At 43.6% G+C, this 22,121-nt stretch overlaps 1 protein-coding gene across 2 annotated transcripts in view; it reads right to left on the minus strand.

Moving 5' to 3' along the window:
* abr (ABR activator of RhoGEF and GTPase) overlaps positions 1-21,625 on the minus strand; it is a 126,746-nt gene extending 105,121 nt beyond the window's left edge. For both annotated transcript variants that reach the window (XM_083986518.1, XM_083986520.1), the window contains exon 1: positions 20,665-21,625. In XM_083986518.1, the coding sequence (XP_083842644.1) occupies positions 20,665-21,607 (943 nt within the window). In that variant the 5' untranslated portion in view covers positions 21,608-21,625. The remainder of the gene's footprint in view (positions 1-20,664) is intronic.
* Between the last annotated feature and the right edge of the window lie 496 nt (positions 21,626-22,121).

Consider the following 22,121-nt stretch of genomic DNA (forward strand, 5'->3'; position numbering starts at 1 on the left):
ATGGCGGAGCAGAGCCATGAGCTGCTCAGAGCTACGCTACAGAGGCTAATGGGACTTCTTGGTTTCCCCCATCAAACTCATCAAATACACAATCCAACAACTCCAAAATACTCTCGTGGACAAGTTGTGACCTGCACATTCACCACGCCAACGGAACGTTACGAGACAGAGTTGTTTTTGAGGTAAATTCATGCAAAACCGCTGATGCACGTACCCATTGGGGGCAGTTTCTTGGCCAGCAGTCTCTGCATTTCGCCGTTCAAAAGATAGCTTGTACCGACAATTAAAGGTAACGAACCTACTGCTATGACTATAGGGATTATGGCAATGGGCCAATTTGCCAAAATGTTGGACTATCCCTTTAACAGACACTGCTACAACCTGCAAAATGAAGGTCACATGACCAACGCAATAGCATGGCTAGCATGTTAATCTACTGCATCTGCTGTAACACAGAAAAAGAAAAGCATATTATCCTACAGAGATCCTTAAATGTGGTTTCTGAAATCAGATTAATTAGACGTCATGTTCACGTTAATAATGGATCTACGCATGTTGAAAGTCAACTGCTATAACTTTTCACATCATAAAATCGAAATACTTGAAATCACATTTGTTCAAACTACATGGAAGTGAAAGAGTTGAAGGAACAGTGAAGGGTCACCGCTGCCTCAAGGCCAAAAAAGCTCAGTTTGAACTGCAACCCCATTATTTTCTGTCGAGTCCTGTGAGCGGGAGATAAAACAGCGACTGTCACTCTGAAGTGTTTTTAAGATTTGGTGAACATGAGGATTAAGTAAATGAGACACAGTGAGGTCCAGAAGTGTGCAATCACTGTTCAAGTGAATAAGAAATCATGGTAATTACTGACATTCTGTCTGGCGTTCTTTCTTTCTTTTTTTTTTTAAATCTTTGGACGGAGTCAGGCAAGCTGGGGCTCCTGCTCCCAATCTTTATGCTACACTGAGGTAATCCCCTCCCGATTGTAGATTCATGTCAGACACAAGAGAGGTATTGATCCGTCCTATCCAACTCTCTGCAAGAGAGAAAATAAGTTCATTTCAAGTACAGTCAAATCAGTCTTTTTGACTTTCATCAGCTGATTTCCACCATGCAAAGTATACACTGTGTTGTTTGTCACACAACAACCACACGTGCTGCAAATTATCTTGAGATTATTCACTCTCACAAATCATTCAGCAAAATGACCAACAGTGGACAACAATGTTAGATATATTTACTAAATCATTCACTTGATGAAGTGATTTTTAATCATTAGTCATATAAACCGATAGGCAATTTTGCATTAATCACTGATGCCCTCAGTGTATCAGTGTGAGCCCTCTGAAGAACAGCTGCCCTCCAAATACACTTGACAACACGTTTCTACTCTGTGTTTCCTTTTACAAAAATCCTAAACACACCGACACCCGGTCTCCCTCTTCCTCCTCTATTCACTCCCTCTCAGCAGATTAAGGCATGGCAACAATGGTGACACAGCAGAGCAAATCCCAAAAGGCTGTGTCATGTGCCCAAAACTCACAACACACACACACACAAACACACACAAGGACACACAGAGCCCCTAAACAGCATGCACACAAACAGGGAAGTCGCAGCTGTGCCTGCTGGGATGTGTGCATCCACTGCAAATTGGTTCTCACTCACTGCTCGGAAACACAACGTAGGCTACAAACCCATCATTTGTTGTGTTGTTGTCATTCTACGGAGAAAGTTCAAGGTTTCGTGAAGGACCAGCGTACAGTAGAAGACACGTCAGGCTGTATCGACATCGCAGCTATAAGTCCACAACATAGAGACGATTAAAAATTCAACATCAGAGAGCGTGTGTCCTTGATGGGATGGAACATAAAGTTCTACCTTCGGCTTGTAAAGCATGACTCACACTCTCCCACACCAGCACCATACATCTCCAGGGTTCCCCCGGGCTCCAGCGCTCAGTAGTCAGCAAAAAGACAGACACGAGTTCTTATAACACTAACAGAGGCAAGAACAAGTGAAAAGGGAGGATGGAGGGAGGATGGGGTGAGGAGGGAGGAGGAGGAGGAGGAGGAGGAGGAGGAGGAGGAGGAGGGGTGAGGGTTAACCATCTTGTTATGGACAGCCAGAGTGATGCACTGTAATTGGAAGTCCTGAGAAAATTCAAAGTGTTCACTGTGTGTTTGCACGGCGCCCATGAGATGAAGAGAGAGAGAGAGAGAGAGAGGGGGAGAGATGGAGAGAGAGAGGAGGGGGGGGTGCTGGGTAAAAATGGCTAGAGGTAAAGGAGGAAGCGATGCGAGGAGAGAAGAGGAGAGGAGAGGAGTAAATAGATGAGGAGATGAAGGGATGGAGCAGGGATACGTACTGCTGTAGAGGGTGTCGATCCAGGAGAGCCGGGGCAGGCCACGAGCACTGAGGGGCTCCATCCTCCGTTTCCTCTCCCTGTCTCACTCACTCACTCACTCTGCCTCTTTTCCCTGCTTCTTCTTCAGTCCCTCTCTGTCTCTGTCTCTGTCTCTGTCTCTGCTGCTGCTCACGTTTGCTTCCTTATCCTCGAACAACAACAACAGCAGCGTTCATCTCTCGGGAACAAGCGCAAAGAATCATTTGGGAAAAAATGTCCAAAAAAGAGACGAGACGAGACGAGCCTCCGGGTGTCCAACAGGCAGACGAGAGGAAAGCGGAAAGAGCCGAGGAAGGAGTGTGTGACTGAGTGCTGTGTGTGTGTGTGTGACAGAGAGAGAGAGAGAGAGAGAAAACAACAGGCTGGAGACGACCACCGCCGACCGTTGCTAGGGGAAGGGAGAAGCACTCCCTCTCTCTCTTTGGCTTGCTCGCTCACTCTCATCCACCACCTCTCTCTCTCTCTCTCTCCCTCCCTCTCCCCCTCTTTTGATTCTGCGCAAACAGCTCATCAGCCTCTCTCTCTCTCTCTCTCTCTCTCTCTCTCTCTCTCTGCCTGTGAGCGGAGGCAGGAATTCAGAAGCAGCATAATGACTGTGTGGTGCTGCTCATGTCAAATGTGAATGAATCGGCGGATGCTGTTTCATTTTGTAACACGCAGACTCAACTGCTTTCATTTGACCTGACATTCAAAAAAAAAAAAAAAAAAAACCTGAATCCGAAGCTCAATTTTCTCTGCCTTTGTTTGAGTCACCATCTTTCTTTTCTTTAATCCTGTATGTGTGAAAATCTCACTGAGATTAAAAGGCAATAAAAAAATATATTTTGTTATACTGCAGCAGTAAATGCAAATAAACATTGTCAACCATCATTAACCACTTCCAGTTAAGATGTACAGGTATCTGAGTTTGATGGGAAAAATATTAAAGGAAAGGTTAAACAATAAATGAGGGAAATGTGAGTTGGAGCACAATTTTACAGATTCTTTAACGTGACTTGAATGCACCGTTGGTACAGAAGAGCAGATTAAGAAGCTCTGAACTAACAAAGTGATGCTTTACAGTGATGATGGTGTAGGAGGTTTTCTGACGTCTTCTGATGCATGATGGGAAAAGAAACTCACTGCATCATCGTCTCATCATCGCTACCACTCGACGGCCACACGCAACAACGAGCTGCTGTGTTGGAAACAGAGTCAGTCTTTCATTAAGAGAGAAAGAGTGACTCGTTCAGATGTCATGATTTAAGCTACACAAGTCCCCCACGGTTCCCGTGGCAACTTGCTCCGCTCTCACCCCTCATCTACACAGACACACACTTTTGAACAACACAACACACACAGACATGAGCTTGTGTGTTCATGAAGCAACTCCGGAAAGGCTGAAACAGGATTTACTAGTAAGCTGGACAAAGCAGATTTTCCTTTTTTTAAGAAGAAGAAGAAACAGATCTTGTTTAGAAGCATCTGGACAAACCACAAGTGGCATGACAGTTAGGCCTAATAAATAGAAAAAAAGAGCATTTAAATGATAAAAAAGGACATATTTTCATCACCTTGTCCAGATCTACTGGCCGTACTCCCTCTTCATATACTGTATATCCTGAGCTCTTTAAAACCAAGATATTACGACATTTCCGAAACACCACCATTGCCAGAAATACAGAAAACTGATTACAGTGAAACCTCGATTTGGTCAGCAAACAAATAAATCCCCATTTATGTCATCATTACGCAGCCAAGAAATACCCCAGTCCGCTTTATTGATTTTCAAATTATCGCTCTGTCAGGTTTTAATAGGCGCATTAGCTCATTTAGCACATTAGCTCTCCTGTTGCGTCCTGTTCCCAGAAACAGAGCTGACAGCTCAACACAGCACAGCATCCTCTTCATCAGACCCCGCTACCTTCTTGTGTTTATGAACCCAAGTGCTTCAGAGGAGCTACAATCAGAGACGAGCATCGTGCCAGCGGCAACAAAGCCTGATATGAACCCCCCCCCCCGCCCTCCCCTCGCACCCCTGTCAGGTCCACTCCTCCCCCCTTTCATCCTCCTCTAACCAGCATGGGGGAGGAAAGATGGCAGGGTTGAGAGGCAGAAAAACTTCAATTAGGACACAAAGGCTGACAGGAGGAACCCAGACCCCCCCCACACCACCACCACTGCCCCCCACCCGCCCCTCGGCAGGCAGAGCACCAGGCCCACCGCTCTTTGTCTGGCTGCACAGCTCTTATGTGCCAGCTGGAGGAAACGACAGGGCACCGAGAGAGTTCATATAGCCAGAGGTCCTGTGTGTGTGTGTGTGTGTGTGTGTGTGTGTGTGTGTGTGTGTGTGTGTGTGTGTGTGTGTGTGTGTGTGTGTGTGTGTGTGTGTGTGTGTGTGTGTCAAGGCATTTAATGTAAGCCCTCATATGTTAATGTTAATGTTTGTCAGGTTTGTTAATGAATATAAATGTGCCATTATGAAGAAGGAAAATCACACACACATGCATGCACACACACAAGCAAACACACACACACACACACACACACAGGTTCATGTTGAGGGAGGGAAAGCCAAAGGGCGGAGACAAACCGAGGGCTGGTGAGTGGCAATTCATCAAAAATAGATTTATCTACTGTACAGCCTTACACATCCTTTGTTTTAAATCTGGGACAATAGGGTGGCTCTCTCACACACACACACACACACACAGTTACACACACGCACAGAGATCAACTATTGTGTGCAATTCACTGTGTACATGTATTCTTGATGGTTTTGAGAGCAGACCCCCCTCCTCCCTCCCCTCTGAAGGCCTCACCATTCATAGAGTCAGACAAAAACAACAACTGTGTGCCACACACACACACACACACACACACACACACACACACACACACACACACACACACACACACACACACACACACACACACACACACACACACACACACACACACACACACACACACACACACACACACACACACACACACACACACACACACACACACACACACACACACACACACACACACACACAGGTTTACATACATTGTAAACCTGGAACGTCACAAACCTGCATTCATCAAATATTAATATGCAGTCAAGCTGTGCAGTAAAAAGGGCCATTACTAACCGTCTCTACAACATTTTGACACACACACAGACACACACACACAGTGTGAGCCTGGTTGCAGATGTTGAAGGAAGCAGTCGACAACAACAAAGGCCAACGCACCATTTATGGTTCATTCTCCATAAAGGTCAACAGCAGCAACAGTCCGACTCCTAAGCCGGTGGATTGAGTGGAGAGATAAGATCGAGACTTCAGGCTACGATAAGTTTAAAATTCTCCGTTTGTGAAATGGGTTTTTCCTCAGGGAAGAAGCTGGATTGTGTCAAATCACCTTCGAAGCAGGTGGAGCACAAAACCCACTCACACAGACTCTGCTCTGAATCTTTCCAAAGAATCACGTGTGTGTGCGTGTGTAAAATAAAAACACTCTACATCATTTGTCAGTGGTGGAAAAAAAAAAAAAAAGAATATGGACATGAACACAAAAAAGCTGTAAAATCAATTCTGCTCTTTGATCATGCATGTCATGGCGCTGTGAGCAAACACCATGTGAACAAAGGACAGTGGCGGATCATTGTGCTGCACGACGCTCAGAGGCATGTTTAGGCTTCACAAAGTCAAATCTCAGTTGCACCACCTACTCACACAGGAAATGGGATTATTCACATAACTGGTTCTATTGGAAAGCTGTAATGAGCCTCCCTTTGAGGGTGTAAAGGGGCTTTATTCTATGCATTAAAAAAATAAAAAACACAGCTTCAGCCCGAGGGAGTGAAAACTGAAAAGAGGATAAAAACATGTCACAGCAACACAGGGAAACCAATATTTGTTTGGGGTAAAAGATTTTCTGTCATATAGAGAAACTGGGTGGTCACAGGCAGACCAGTGTGTGTGTGTGTAATTAGGCAACATACCATCCCACCAGCCAATCACACTGCCACCAAACACTCTCCTCCCCCTCCATCCTCTCTGTTTTACCCAGATACCCCTGCCCCACCTCACCCCACCTACCTCCCCAACACTTTGACCCTAACCACAGAGGCCTGGAGGGGGATTTGGGGCGGGGAGGGGTGGGATGTCTGTTGATAGCACTAATTTTCCAGTCACGACCACACTGCTTCCCTCAGTGTGCATGTGTGATGCCACTATTACCCCCACTAGCCCACCCCTCAGCTCGCCAGTGGAACACTAACTGGGTAGATGAGAATAAAATAAACTGGAAATGTTAAAAGCCTGATCAACCCACCGCTGCTGCAGTAGGACGCCCCCGACCCCCCCCCCCCCCCCCCCACACACACACACACACACGCTTCAACCATGTTGCTGCCAGTGTAAATGTGTTCAGTGTGTAAGAGTGAGGGGAGCTGCTCACACAGGAAGTAGACAGCTACGTTTCCATATGAGTGGCTTCAGAAAAGCCTAATGAAGCACTGGAGCAAAAATACGCAGAAAATCCACAAATGTAGAAATGATTTAGACTAAGTGAAATCACTCCTGACACATACAGAGGATGGAAGTGGTCATAGTCTGACACAAACATTCAATTTTACGCTGTTTTTGTGACAGTGGTGACACTTGTCGAAATACTGAATTAAAGCACCTTCATTTTAGAAATCAAACAGCCATAATTTAAAAGCTGACCTTCAGATAAATGGGAAATATCAGATGAATATAAAAATCTTTTATCACACACACTTGTGGACAACATAGTATCAGAATTTTATATTTATACACTGCACTGTAATATTTCAATATTGCCATATTGCCAATTCGTACTAGATACACATTAAAAGGAAAAGCCAGGGTTCAAAGCAATGGCATTGTCTGTAAGTGTAAAAGATCAACCTTTAATTTTTGATATCAAAGTTAGACTGATGTATTTGCACATGCATACACAAAATGGTATAAGTGTATATAGCTGAGAAATACTAAGAAACTGCAGTACAGTTAACCAGCTGACTTCCACACTGTTAAGTCCCTCTTGGTATGAAAAATCAATTATATGCTAAAACAAAGTAGCAAAGACTTATATATGACTATAAAGGTGTTTTAACAGCAAAATATTGATATCAGATTCCTAATATTAACAGAGACAAACGCTTAACCACATCTCAACGACTCGGGTTCAGCTTCCTGTCTAACAACACTTCATGAATGTGGTGTTTGAACCGTCACTTTCACCTGTGTGAGGAACTCTTCAAAGTGCAAACAACACACTCCACACTCCTCGGTGATGGATGACAGTATTCTCCCGCCGTGTGTTTTTCAGACACATTGCTTTGTTTTGGGGGTTGGGGGAGATGGCAGCAGGGACGAGCAATGACTATGCATTATTAAAAAGCCCTGAGTGCACCAGTGATGAATGTCTGCTTGTTAAATGGGAATGCCTAAAAAAAAAAAAAAAAAAAAAATCTGGGGCGTTTAGATTTTTTTTATTGTTTGTTATTGTCCTTTTGTTTTTGAGGCAACCGGCATGAGAAGCCCCTTGGGTTTTGTTATTTTTAAGTCAATTTAAGTCATTTGTTTCTCTGCTGTGTTTCTAATTTCTAAGGACTAGATTTAGTTGTATGTGTGAAAATGTGTGATACATTAAGACAGCCATTCATACAACCATTATTTCTACTGTGATTCTCCCGTCCCTCCTCCCTTTATGTGTGCAAATAAAATTTAAAAAAAATAAGACCACTCTTTACATGACCCTAATTGTTCTTGCAACTCTTCTCTTGACAATTTACCTCTCATCAAGCTTTTATATCCAATTCCTGCTCGTCTGTGTCTGTGCATCACAGCATGTGCTCTGGAAGCCAAGATCCCCGCTCACCTCATTTGCCCTGAAAACCCCCTTCTCCTCCTCCACCCCCCCCGAAAAACTCCTTCACCATCCAATTACGCGGATCGACCGTGTGTCTCGCCGTGTTCTACCCACCACGGTGACATATCTGTGTGTGTCTGCAGTTTCTATATTAAATCAGCTGCAGGTTTATGAGATATACAACTACTGTACCTACCCTGTTAGTGTCAAGGACAAAGACAGAAGAAGGGACAAAGAGATCTAGGGATGTATGTGTGTGTGTGATCTAGGCGTGTGTGTGTGTGTGTGTGTGAGTGAGAGAGAGAGAGAGCGAGAGAGAGTATTCATCCCATGCCAGCTGAATTCACTTTGATCTATTGAGGTCAATGTGGAAATCATCTGAATCATGTTGTGATTGGACAGACACCAGATAAGGGAAACTGCCCCCCCCCCCCCCCCCTCCTCTAAATCCTTACTAACTTGGACATCCATTCACACCCACACAGACAATTAAATGTGCGCACATGGTGTAAAACATCCCATGTGTTACTTGTGCTGTTCATTATTAGTGGCGTTTTTTTTTCTTGCACAGATTAAGCTTAATTTTTCTCAGCATTTTTCTGCTGTGTGTGTAACACATAATAACACACACACACACAAACAGAACGCCTCTCCATTCATTCAGTGTCTTTGCTGATTTATGATCTGACCGTCTGCCCGATGAACTAAAAAAGCCTCAAACAGGTTAAGTATTGCACATACACACCAACCATTAATAAAATGAAACGGCACAGTCAAGGTCTCAGCGATGTCTAAATAAAGAACTACTGCTCTCTAGTGTTTCTTTTCTGCCAGTGCAAGAGATTCTTTGCCGACCTGTAGAGATGCATCAACACCGTGGATGATGATGACTTCGGTATGAAAAGTCCAACATTTGAAAATTGGGTAATTCACATTTAACAGACCTCTCTATTTGTAAGATTTTTGAATAATCCAACAGAGCAAACTGGCCAACACCGACTCAGCTACATGCACAGGGGGAAAAGAGGGAACATGTACATATCAAACAAGTTAGTTTTTCATTGCCACATTTCTTGAACTGCCTATTAATATATTTTGGAAAAAGACAAACCCCTCAGGTTTACATTAGTCTCACAAGAAGAGGAAAGAGCGTCCAACATTAAAAGGAACAAAGGCTGAGATACTGTATGGGTCAAACTGGCACTGCGACATCATCGGGGTTATTGACAAAGCTCCTGCAGACTCACAGAAGTCATTACACAATGACTGCCACAGGCTGAGTGAGCAACTCTCCTCATGATCAGGGGAACTGAGCTTCAAGTGTGTGAAATCGGATGCCTCCTTACTGTTACACACAAAGAAAGCTGAAAGTTAACCATAAGGTGTAGAATTTATTACAGCTATTACTTAAATTATGTCCAAAACTGAACACAAATAGACAAGACAGCAGTTCTGTCATTGTCACAAATGTCCACATGAGGGCACTGTGTTAATCTCCTCAGTGTTTCTGTCTCAGGATCCTTTCCAGTTATGTTAGTCAGCTCTCATTGGCATTACCTCACATGCAGCATGCATGACCAATCACCTGCTTTACCTACTAGAAACCCTGTGACAGTGACTCAGTGGTAAAGAGAGGGAAAGATAAAGCAGCAGCTCTCTCTGGAGGTCTCAGGAGTCAGTAACAGATCTGATCAGTTCCTTGTATTTTGCCAACAAGGTGCTTAAATCGATGATCAAAAAGGACATTTGAGACATTACAGTTATTTGAGTTGTATAAATGTATTCCTTATCTTATTATTTGTGGAGGTAAAGCTGCTGATAAAATGCTGGATGCTGGAGCACCTCCCATGTCCCAAGTTACCACACCTCCCATGTCAGGTTAACTGTTTCATCAGGACTAATTGCAAAGCACACACACTCACACACACCAGGACATGAGTCACCAGAAAAACAGAGAGTGAAAGCTGCATTGTAGAGGAATTAGCAGATATAAGATCTCTCCATTCCCTCCATCAGTCAGTTTTCAGGCTGCTGATAAATATGTGGAGTGACTCTGAACCAGAGAGCCGTGTTACCTCTGTGGTTTTTCCCCTCATAGGATTTCTGTACAGTTTGTAAAAGACCCCCTGACACAATGGGTCTTTTATCATTAACGTCATAGAATCTCGAGAACATGTCATGCTCTGGTTCCTGGTCGCTGCAGGGAATATATGTATCAACGTCACTGTGTCCCACCTCCATCACCACATCTAAGAGACAGCACACAAACCCGCATGTACCTTTGACAGCCACAGAACGAACGTTAAAAAAAAAAAAAAACCTGTCAAAAACCTATTGAAATGTATTGACATCATAGCTTAAATAGCATTAAACAAGTAGTGAAGATTGCACAATTAGTGGATGATGAAATCAGGTCCTGTGAGACGACAACACTGCAGTGATCTCATTTCATTTGCCAATAACTTGTGGCTAGAAAACAATTATATTATTACCAAACAGTCAAATCTTACAATGAATCCTGTAACATTGAGCAAACAGCCTGAAGTCTGTAAATATAATACTATGTAGACATGCAAGCTTAGTGTAGCTAATGCTAATCTGACACTATATAAACTCACTCTTATACAGAGAAAACAATATTGAGGAATAGCAGGAGCTCCAAACAGTTACTATTATGCATTTCATGTAAAACCTGCTATTCTATTTATTTGTCAATCTGTTCACCATCTCACAATTAGAGGAAATGAAAGTGATGATCGTAGCAAAGGATATCCTGAGGACAAGACCACATCACAACAGAGAACTGAAAATGCCTCCATGATATTATTACAGGTGTATTCAACTCAACATATGGTTGCACAGAAAAAGAACAACCGTTGTACTTCAGTGAGAAACCTAATTTTCATGAATTCCCCCAGCATGAGGCTGACAACAGAGAAAAAAAACAACACAGAAGGGAGGGCGTGACAAAAGACTGGCACAAAATGAAGTCTTCTAGTGCAGAGACACAGTAGCTCTGTGTTTTGGGGAGAGAAAATAAAGCCAGGTCATGAGAGCATCTCTTACAGTGACAGCTACGGAGGCTGAAGTCAGAGCCAAGTTAGATGATGATCTAACAGAGTCCTAGCAACAGTATCACCATGAGAACCTCACACGTCGCCAGGGAGAAGACAAAGCCGACATTCAGGGACAAAGTGGGACCGAGAGTGTGATCATAACTTGTTTACTGTCATCCTACATGGTTAACGTTTAGATGGCGTGAAATGGACCCGCTGGCAATTAATGTTCTGAGTTTATTATATAACCCATAAATACATGATCAAATAAACATCAGATTGCTTCCTTTTTGTTACAAAACACTTTTGAACTGTAGGAACATGTGGTCATTAAATGTCTATTTTGGCCTCTATAGTACTTTAATATGCCAATTTGCCAAAAACTGAAATTGGAAATTATATGAGGAAACAGGCCAGGGGCAAAATGTTCCATCACTTGATGTAACCAGTAACCTACATTCATTTAAAAATGTACCACCCGTCCTTGTCTATATTGTCAGAGTGTGGGTGGATCAATCCAAAAATACTGATACTTTTGATACTATAGTCTATTTATTGAACATCAAGTCTAGAGTCAAGACGACTGATACAGTTTCAGTTCTCCTTCATATCAGACTTGGTTCAGTGACCCGCAAACAAGGTTCCTTTATTGTTACACAAATAGGCGCACCCACTTTTTTTTAGATGTTGTGTGTAGAGCTGTATTATTAAGCCTACATTTATTGATATAAATTGGAAAGAAAAACATTTTATCAGTCAACCCTACAGTACTAAAGACTAATGAATTGATGTGGCCATCCACCTGCAGATGGCTCTGTGTGCCCATATGTAATGTATATAGACACACACACATCACACACACAACAGTGGTCATCTCCAAGGCAGTCAGGCCAATCAGGAGTGGCCTTGTGGTTTCTGTGATTTCAGACTGAAAGGAAGTTTCTCAAACAGTCAATAACAGTGTGCACACAAGCAGAACATATATTATATCTACATAAATGAAATAAATGAATGAATAAATAATTAATAACTTGGCGTTGCTTTGAATTGAGCTCGGGTCACACAGTTTTCATCCTAAATGTGGAGCTTAGGCTGCTTTCCAGAGAGATTTACAGTGAGTGGGTCTGTGAAATACTAACAAATATTACATAATATATAACCAATAAATATCAGCCACAGTCTTAGCAACCACACTGCTGAGTGCTCTGCTCAGAATCATAGTACCCTACGGGAAAATATCTAAACTAGAACCAGACAGAGGAGAGAGGAAGCGAGTGAGTCTCTTCCTCGACTCTCAATGTGAAGACAAGAAGGGAACAGTGATGGAGTTATATTCGCATGATTCTTCCCATACCCATTTAACTTGTTTGTTTTTAATGTAGGTTAAGTTACGGTATCAGCAACCGTGAACAAATGTATTCGTACCACATGGGTGGTTTGTTCATTGAGCTGGGCTGCTTCTCTACGTTAACTGACAGGAAAACCACCACTCTCAGAGGCCTGTGTGTCTTGCAGCTGCTCACCTCAACTTGATCTCAGCTGAGTTTCACATTCAGACATTCAGGAAGGAGTTTGCATTTCCTGTGCAAAATGCAGTCCCCAGTCTAAAATCCCAGCTCCAAGCCAAAAAATCTGTATAAAAACCCAGTAAGTGAGACAGCTCTCTGTTTGTTTGTCTAGCTTTTCCTTTTACACTGAGTTGACTCGAGGCAGGAGAGGGTGAGTGAGGGGTTATCCAGCTCGGCCCCGTCTCATGGGAGATGGGAACAGTAGCTGGGGCCGTAAGTGGATGGCATGTACAGCTTTGTAGATAGATGACCATTACTTTGAGTCACCTAGAGCATTTCCCTGCTCCCCTTAATGTGGAAGACTTCCCAGCATAGCTACGTCCCTAATCGTGAACCCCTGGGATGTCCACGCCTTTGTTGATTCTAGGGCTGGATAAACACACACGCACAAAGGGCAGCATGCCAATGTCCCACGGAGAGTAAGATGACGGGAAATCAGGTGGAGTTGCCAAAGCTCGGCTTTGATATCCATGACCATTGTTGTCAGGGTCTGATGCACTATAAGGAAGCCACAAACAATGTTTATTTACTTTCTGAAAAACTATTTTGTAGCTACAGTAATGTCCTCCTGTGTCATATCATGTGACAAAATCTAAATACTCCCTTAAAGTCACATCTGAACCTCTGACCGTTTTCATATCATTAGACACCTGCCTACTCAACCGCTTTCATTACTCATCACAGTTCCAAGAGTGCATGACTGTGGCCGTTGACGTCAGCAGCAGACAACAGGAGGACAGGAGGACAGATTGCATTGCAGTACTTTCTGTGATGTCAGGTTGAACAGCGACGAGTCACAGAACTGCCCTGTGGGAAAACCTGCTATTATGAAAAAGAAACAAAAAGCTTCAATCTCCCCCTCCTCTGTAAACTTTAAAGGTAGGGTTTGAGGTCCTATTCTGGAGCATTTTTAACAAAACTGTTTTAAATCCTCCTCACACTCTGATTGCAACCAGTTAATGAACAAAAATGAAAGAAGTCAGTGGGCCTGTGGGATGGACAACAGCATCCAAACATTGTTAACGGGACATTCTCGATGATTGGATCATGATGTGTCAATCAAGCTGCCGTCTCTCTGCACGCGATTAGTGCGGTAGAGCGGTACGTGCGTGATCAGAGTCTTCAACGAGTCGATACCGCGGAAAAGACAAGGCCAGTGATACAATTAGGGCTCCGAGTACTCGAATACTCGCTCGGCTTGGGCGGTATCCGAGTGCCATTACACTACTCGGATACTCCCCCCACCCCGTCGACAAACGTACTACTCAAGTAGTGACCCCGAATATTCGGAGAGTAAAATATGCCACTCGTTGCAGCCCTAGATACACTGTACCACAGTCTGGTAGGTGACAATGTAGCTCTAAGCTTTTTTTTCCTGCGCTCTGGAGGACTTTTGACGTGTGACTTTTCAAAACGTGGCCTGCTAGAACCGTTTTTCCAGGATTTCCAACCCTACCACCAGGTCAAATCAAGTTTATTACTGGGAATGACACATAGACACAAGTAATTTAGAAAAACAAAAGATGCAGGTATAAACTGTGCATCTAGAAACTATTCAGACTCCTTCAGATTTTTCACACTAAAACCTTTTCTCTCATCTCCACACAAGATCTCCAGGACTGAGCCAGGGCCAAAAGGAACTAAATCCTAAATCAAAATAATATTTATGTTACTACTCTTTTTGGGTATCAAGAGTGGACTGACGAGGGGAAACCTGATGTTGGTTTAAGATTGCTACATAACAAAACATGAAAACACTGAAGGGAAGTGAGCACTTTGTGAACGCTCGGTATTTTGAACTTGCAACAAACTGATAACCAGGACTTGACCTTGATTTTTGCTTTTTGTGCAGAAGAGTGTAGCCTACCTATATTGCTAGATATACATGTAGATAGATGCATCTAGCATGAGACTGCAGCCAGCTCACTCATTTGCACCCATGTTTTTTCATTTCACACCTCTGAATTAGAACTAAGTTTAAGGCCTCTGCATGCACGCAAATATAAACTCTTGCATTCATCCTCTAAACAAGACATGATGCTGCTAAACCCCACACCTCCTCATCACAGACATTCTGCCTCTCTGAACAACCACGGCGACACTTCTCATCACCAAGGAAACACAGAGACAAATCAGACCATCAAGAAATACTATTTTAGTTTTCAGCCTGCGACTGCCGTAACTTTGAAGAGATCTTAGATTTCAAAAACATGAAAATGCCACACTGATCTCACGACTGCTGCACGGTAAGAAGAAAGCATTAAGCTATATAAAATGCAAACATTAGTTGCTATGTATTTGTCCATAATGAAGCAGAATTTTATTTATTGAGAGCATGAAACTCACTGGACAGCAGCAGCATTATAACAAAGTCAGTCTCTTGGGTTTCAGGAGAAAAACATCACTAGGCCTGAAACCAGTCATTATTTTCATTATTGATCAAAAGGAGCCATTTGTAAGTTTTGTTATTGCTACACTGCCAGCGTTAGCATTAACAGCTGTTCAGTTATCACAGGAAACATGGCAAGTTCAATATTATGCAACACAAATCTAGGACTACCGGTATCTCTTCTTTTATGCTACTGAAGTTTGCATGCTGATCAGCTCACTCCCGCCTGATTGGCCCATCTCATCACTTTCCAATACCGAGTCACTGACAGAAGTCAGATTAGATGCCAAAATCGAATTTTGAGCATAGCTTGATTAAGCTCTGCATGTAAATGTACTGACTGTAGCATCCAGTCCAGCCTGAAGAAGTCACACTACTCAAAGGACATTTATCAATGCTTAAATGCAACTAGGGCATAAAGTCCTGACAATACACTCTCAATTTTCAGAGCTCCAGGGGATATCCTCAAGTTACTTTTATTGTCCAACTTCCTAGTATATGACAAAAAAAATGCGGAATAACTTAACCCCTGATAAGGTGGAACAAATATTTTCTATTTCACTTGAAACAATCAATTATCAAAGCAGTTTCTGATTGATTGCCTGCTTGTCCACTACTGATTTACTGATCATCTATTTCATCTAAATAAAACCACATCTGTCTAAATTTGGTATTGTCCAGCTTTCCTCCTTTGGACATCATGAAACCACGAGGTCGCCCACATGGGTCTGCATATTTCATTCGATTAAATCATTTGTTTTTAATATCCTCTGAGACATGACTATGTTTTAATGCCCTTTCAGTGTTTGTGTTACATTCAGGAGACAAACAAGCCACACAGCAGTGTCGCCTTGGTAGTCATTGAGAGGAGCCGGGGATTTGAGGGGAATTTTTTTTTCTCAGTCTCAGAGGGCTGTCTGCCACAGGGTTAAGCCTTTAAGTCACAGTGAGCCAGTGTGGTAACTGAGCTGTTAACTGTCCAGTAAAAAAAAAACGTACAAACAAGAAGTGAGTATACAGCGTGTAAACTGAGGCCTCTGTTTTTGTCCGTGCTTTCCTCATAAACCAGTGAATTACAAAGAGTCTGAGCTGCCGTTCACACTGCTGAGTGTTAAAATGGAAACAATATGACAGCCTCATAGTTCCCCTGCTACACGTATGCTATTCAGCACGAGCCTGGACAAGTCCTGCTTATCTGAGGGAAGAGGCAACCCAGGGGAAAAGAAAAATATGTGTGTCATAATCCACCGTCACCTTCTCCTGGAGTGACAGGAACTGGTTTCTTTGCCTTCTGTTTCCCAAGCTCACGCAGACAGAACTGTTACCGACTTTTCTACAATGCTGGTTAAAAATGATCATTAAAATTCATTAAAATTCATTATTTTTTCATTATGTCTATGTTCTGTCTACGTTGAGCCATTAGCAGGATCATTAGCAGGATGACAGAGCATAAGTTGCCAAGCCTGTCTGTTCACAAGCTCATTAGTTCAACTGTCAAAAAAAAACTTTAAAAAAAACAATAAGGGTCCTAATCTTATGAGATAGGCCACTCTCTTTGAAAAGCAGGTTGTGATCTCATTTGACACAACACTGAAGTTTATCTTCATCTCTCGTTGCAAAATCACCAAGAAACTGAGCTCACATGTTCCCTTTGGTTTTAATACGACTGTGTAAATAAATACAGCCCACACACTGCTGTGTTAACATTGAACATGTTGTTCGATAATAGCATGTTTTGACAGGGGCTTCACTCCCAATACTTTAATTCCATGATGACACCTCCACAGGCCAGAACCAAAACACTAGTAGCCACCACCAAATTAGACACTTACTGTATCATTATTATTATTTACATGGTGACTCGTCTTAACATGTTGCATTCAAGGTTTTTAAAGTCAGTCAAATATCTGGCATTGCTTGTGTGGTTACACAGAACTTTATATCTAAATATACTTTAACCCTGAGCAGCTGCATGTTTGAATGCAAGTGAACTGTGCTCTGCTCTGCATCACACAAGTGCAGGAAGTTCTTCTATTTTCTGAGCTACTGAATGTAGAAACAAAGAAACGTGTTATAGGTCAGAGGAGGGTGACACACTTTCAGATATTCTATTAATGTATCTAGCACTGAATCAATTGACATTAAAAAAGCAAATGATCAACCTCCAAAAATAAACAAGGAGTAACACCTACTCTTCCTTGCACTCTAGGGTCAAATGCTGCAAATAGCTAGAATACCTAAGAACTGGACCATCTATTACTTCTTCTAACAGTTATCTACTGCGTGCATGCATGACTGGGCTGGACTGATGCAAAACAAACACTGGGGGAAAAAAAACATTTAATTTTCCGGTTTACTCCGAGAGATTTTTTAATCATTAAAACCATTATTAAAACACAACAAAACGCTTGTTGCAACAACAGTCTTGCAATAACAGTGGACCTGATCCACGTTAAACCCAACAATGCTGTGAATCAGAGGTGAATCAGGGACCATGCAGAGAGGCAAGACCTATGAGCTTCACACTCATTTGACCTGATGGACGACCTCTTCCCAGCCAAACTCACATCACACAAAGGCTTCAACGTGAGCAAGACCCCTGGCATGAGCCCCGCTGCTGGTGTACGTACGTGTGTGCACGGACAGAGGCCCTAGGTCTTCCCACAGCTTCCACACATCCTCCATTGTGTTAAACTATAATGAAGTCTTTCCACTGATTATTCCAGCTGTCAGAGCAAAACACCAATATCCTGTTGGTCATTATAGATGGAATAGACTAAAAGGCTGACCCACAGACTTATGGGAACGCACCGTTACAATGGAAGAGCAAGCGATGTGCCATGATTACAAAACACTCAAGGTGTTCCGTTTTAGTGGTTTATCCAGTTTTGTATTTAATGTGCCAGACAAGCTCTTGAGACATTAAATCTTCTTACATTGAGTCAGAAACTGTGTTCATGTGTCTGTGCTGAAGTTTAGCATTTAAAAAAAAAAATAGAAGACAGAAAAAGCTACATCTTTGAATTCTTGAAGTGCCTTCATCAGTCACATGAGGAAATAGCTTTAGTGTCTCGATATACTGCACTGGTGCCAGCTTGGTGATGATATTCAGGAAATCACTTTTGTTTTTATTGCAATCCATCATTAAAATGAAAGCATGAGCTCACAATCAGCACTTAGCTACCTATAATCCTCACACACTGTATTAAAGGACAGAGCGGACCGGGGCATGAGGACGTGCCACACACACACAAACACACAAAAAAGGGTTTTGTCTGCTCAAAAAGCCTTCCTCAATCTATTTTCACGTTCAAGTTAGTCATTCACTCCTGACTCATGACGTGCAGACGGACTCCGTTGATATTACCACACTTTCTAGAGGAAGTGAATGAGACTCCTGCTTCCTGCATTAACCTCCATACTATTACTTTAACTCCAAGAAAATACCGGCTGTCTTTAGGGATTTTATACTTGTTTGCACAAGGATACAAGCCCTTCAAACACAGCTACTAATAAATCACTGGTGATCAGTGTTTTGATTTTTGTGCCACGCTATGAGATAATAACGGAACGTGACGAGACAGAGTTGGTTTCGAGGCAAATGCAGAGACTGCTTGCTGAAAAATTGCCCCCAACGGGAACGCGCATCAGCGGTTCTGCATGAATTTACTTTGTAAACAACTCTGTCTCGTAACGTTCTGTTATCATCTCATAGCGTGGTGAATGTGCAGGTCACAACTTGTCCATGAGAGCATTTTGAAGTTGTTGGATTGTGTATTTGATGAGTTTGATGAGGGAAATCAAGAAATCCCATGAGCCTCCGTAGCGTAGCTCTGAGCAGCTCGCGGCTCTGCTCCGCTGTTCTAAAAATAGCTTGCACTGACAAATAAAGGTAACGAACCTACTGCTAAGACTGTAGGGATTATGGCAATGGGCCAGTTTGCCAAAATGTTGAACTATCCCTTTAAGTATGGCAGATTGATACAGGGAAACAGCGACTAATGTTGTGGATCTTCAACCCAGACGTCTCGTCTAGAAAACATGACAACAGTCTGACACATGTAACGCCCTGGAAACCACAACAAAACTATCAACTCCTCCCATCAGACAGTCAAGTTAACCGTGTCCACTCCACTCTTCGTGCCAAGATGAGCTAACAGACTGAGACTGAAATGAGTGGTATTGATCTTCCCATCCAACTCTGAGTAAGAGCTCAAAGGGTGTGACATCAAGCAGCACTTACTTGATGTCATATTTGGAGGGCAAGAGACATTTAATTTGATCGTAAAAACGTTACATATGGCAAATCATGTAGTCTGAACCACACTGGGAAAAGGCCGATGCAGGTCACAGTCACACTCAGTATGTTTCAAAATACTGTATTTTCTGTTTATGGCTACGCCGTCTCTGACCCTCACCTACTTTAAAGTTCCTGTGGGTCTGGTCGAACACCACTACAGACCTCTGTATTTCTATTCTTAAATACTCACATCTGTTCTCAGTTCAGATTCAACTCCCCCACTGATGCACAATGAATGACATTGGTTTTGTTGTCATGCATCATACTACAGAAACAGCACAGATAAAATGCCTTCAGCCATGTATGAGGAAAACTACTGATCCATAATAAAAACCTCAGTGTGATACTATAGCAGGAAACGTCTTGTTAATCTGCTCTGCAGTTGCTTACTTTTCCTGTTTACCCCTACCTGAAGCCTGTCATGTTGCAGCACACTTTGTGGTAACCAGGGTTAGTTCCCTAAAGTCACGTGGTGGGCCACCGACAACACAGCTTAAAAACTGCTATTTCACTTTGGGCCTGGTCTCAATGCCAAACTTTGCCTCTTTTGTTTGATGTTGTCCAGTAGCCTACAAATGGAGGATCTGGCAAGTCAGGCAAAGAGGAAACATGAGCCATTTAATAAATCACAACAGATCATTGTTGATCATCTTCAAGTGTCTGTGCACTGCAGAGGAGTGAGTGAGTCTGACCTGTGGACAGTCAGTGCAACCTGAGGCGATCAAAGTTACTATTATTATTATTAATAATAAATGCCACTCTTTGTATTGACTGATCAACATCATATAGTGAAAAGTTGACATGTCTAATCATGTCTGAATAGGCCCACTGTTATGTGAAATGTGAGTCTAAAGTCCCCTCATATTGGGCCCCTCAATGTATGTAAAATGCATGAGCTCTATACCTGAGACCCTCACCCAGGGCCTTTCTGACTTCTCCACTATCCATTGATTATTGATTCGACTGCGTCACGTCACGCCAGGCTGTGCTGTGTCACTTTATTTGGTATCCTATAGTATCTGCGGATTTATATCAATTAGGCTAATTAGCAGCATCAGTAGTTGGCACATTACCTGCAGAAGAGGAGTCATCGTGGTCGGAGCTCAGGTACCCATCACTCCTCCGGTCCGGGGTGCTGCAGCCGGAGCCCCGCGAGGCTCTGCGGTGGTGGATGTGCGGGAAGGACGGGGACAGCCGGCCGTCGTTGCCGTCGGAGTCAAAGTCCCTGCTGTGGCGGAAAGGCCGCCCGCGGGCGTCCACCCGGTTGGTCCTCTGGCCGTGGGGGTGGCTGTGGCTGTCCCTGCCGCCGCCGGTGGTCTTCGGTGCCAACAAGTTATTCCTGACGAAATTCTCATTGAGCTCCGCGTCCTCGTACTCTCTGTCGCTGCTCTCCTCGTTGTCATTGGGCTGAGACACGGTGGTGGTGCTGGTGGTGCTGGTGCTGGTGGTGGAGGACGAGGCCGGGCTGCCCCTCGGAAAGCTGCAGGGCTTCGGGGGCGGGACAGGGATGGGGACGGGCTTACCTGTCTTGCCGGTGAACCTGCTCCGCTCCCGGCCGAATAAGGCGCTGCTGGTGACCCCCCCGCCGGCCGTGTGGTGCAGCCTGCTGGCGCCCCCGAAGTCGCTCCTGTGACTGTGACTGTCCCCCGCCACCACCGCCGCCGCTGCTGCTGGGTCGCCCTCATCCTCCCCACCGCGCCGCAGCGGCTTCCTAATACCAGTCATAATATTCCCCGTGTTGACGCCAAACGTGTTGCTGTCGGCGTTAAAGTTTTCATCCTTGCCTTCAAACCTCTCCGGCTCGTGTTGTCTCTTATTCTGTCGCGCCATGGTGGTCTGCAGGTAGATCACCTTGAATTTCTCCTCCGCCAGCGCCTTCTGGAGCCGCTTCAGGTTGGATTTGGACGCCTCCAGCTCCGACTCGATGTCCTCCACGCTGCGCAGGTCCATCCGAGGCACTTCTCCGTCGGGAAACTCATTCCTCCAGTGTTTGGCGAATTCCTCCTGTTCCCACATTTTTTGCGATGTTATCACACACACACCAAAACAGCCGCAGTCCACGGTCTGGAGACACGCTACAGTCACCGAGAAAGGTGCGAAACAAACTGTCCTCCAGTGTCTTCTTCAGAGAGACAGTCAGCGGCGCGTCTCCTCTCGTTTCCCGATAAATACAGCGGGGAAAAAACAGGTTGTTGGTATTATCTCGACCACTTACCGACCATCTTTAACTCCACACACTGATATATGGCAGGCGTACGTGTGCGCTGAGAGTTGTGCGTGTGATGCAGACACCAACTTTACCAGTACGCTGAAAAGTTTCGAGACTTCCTGTATTCAGACGTGCTGCGTTCAGGTGCAGTCGGGACAAATGTGACACACCTCAGTCTACCAGATTTCTAAAGCCCGGCTGGTGTGTTTACCTGCGACTAAAAAAAAGGCTAATGCTCCAGCTTTAACACCAAACTATCGACCATTTTTATGTGACACGACTCAAAAATAGAAGAAGAAAACACAATTATTTTTTCTTAAA

This window comes from Trachurus trachurus, assembly GCF_905171665.1.
Source record: "Trachurus trachurus genome assembly, chromosome: 14".
NCBI classification, from domain to species: Eukaryota; Metazoa; Chordata; class Actinopteri; order Carangiformes; family Carangidae; genus Trachurus; species Trachurus trachurus.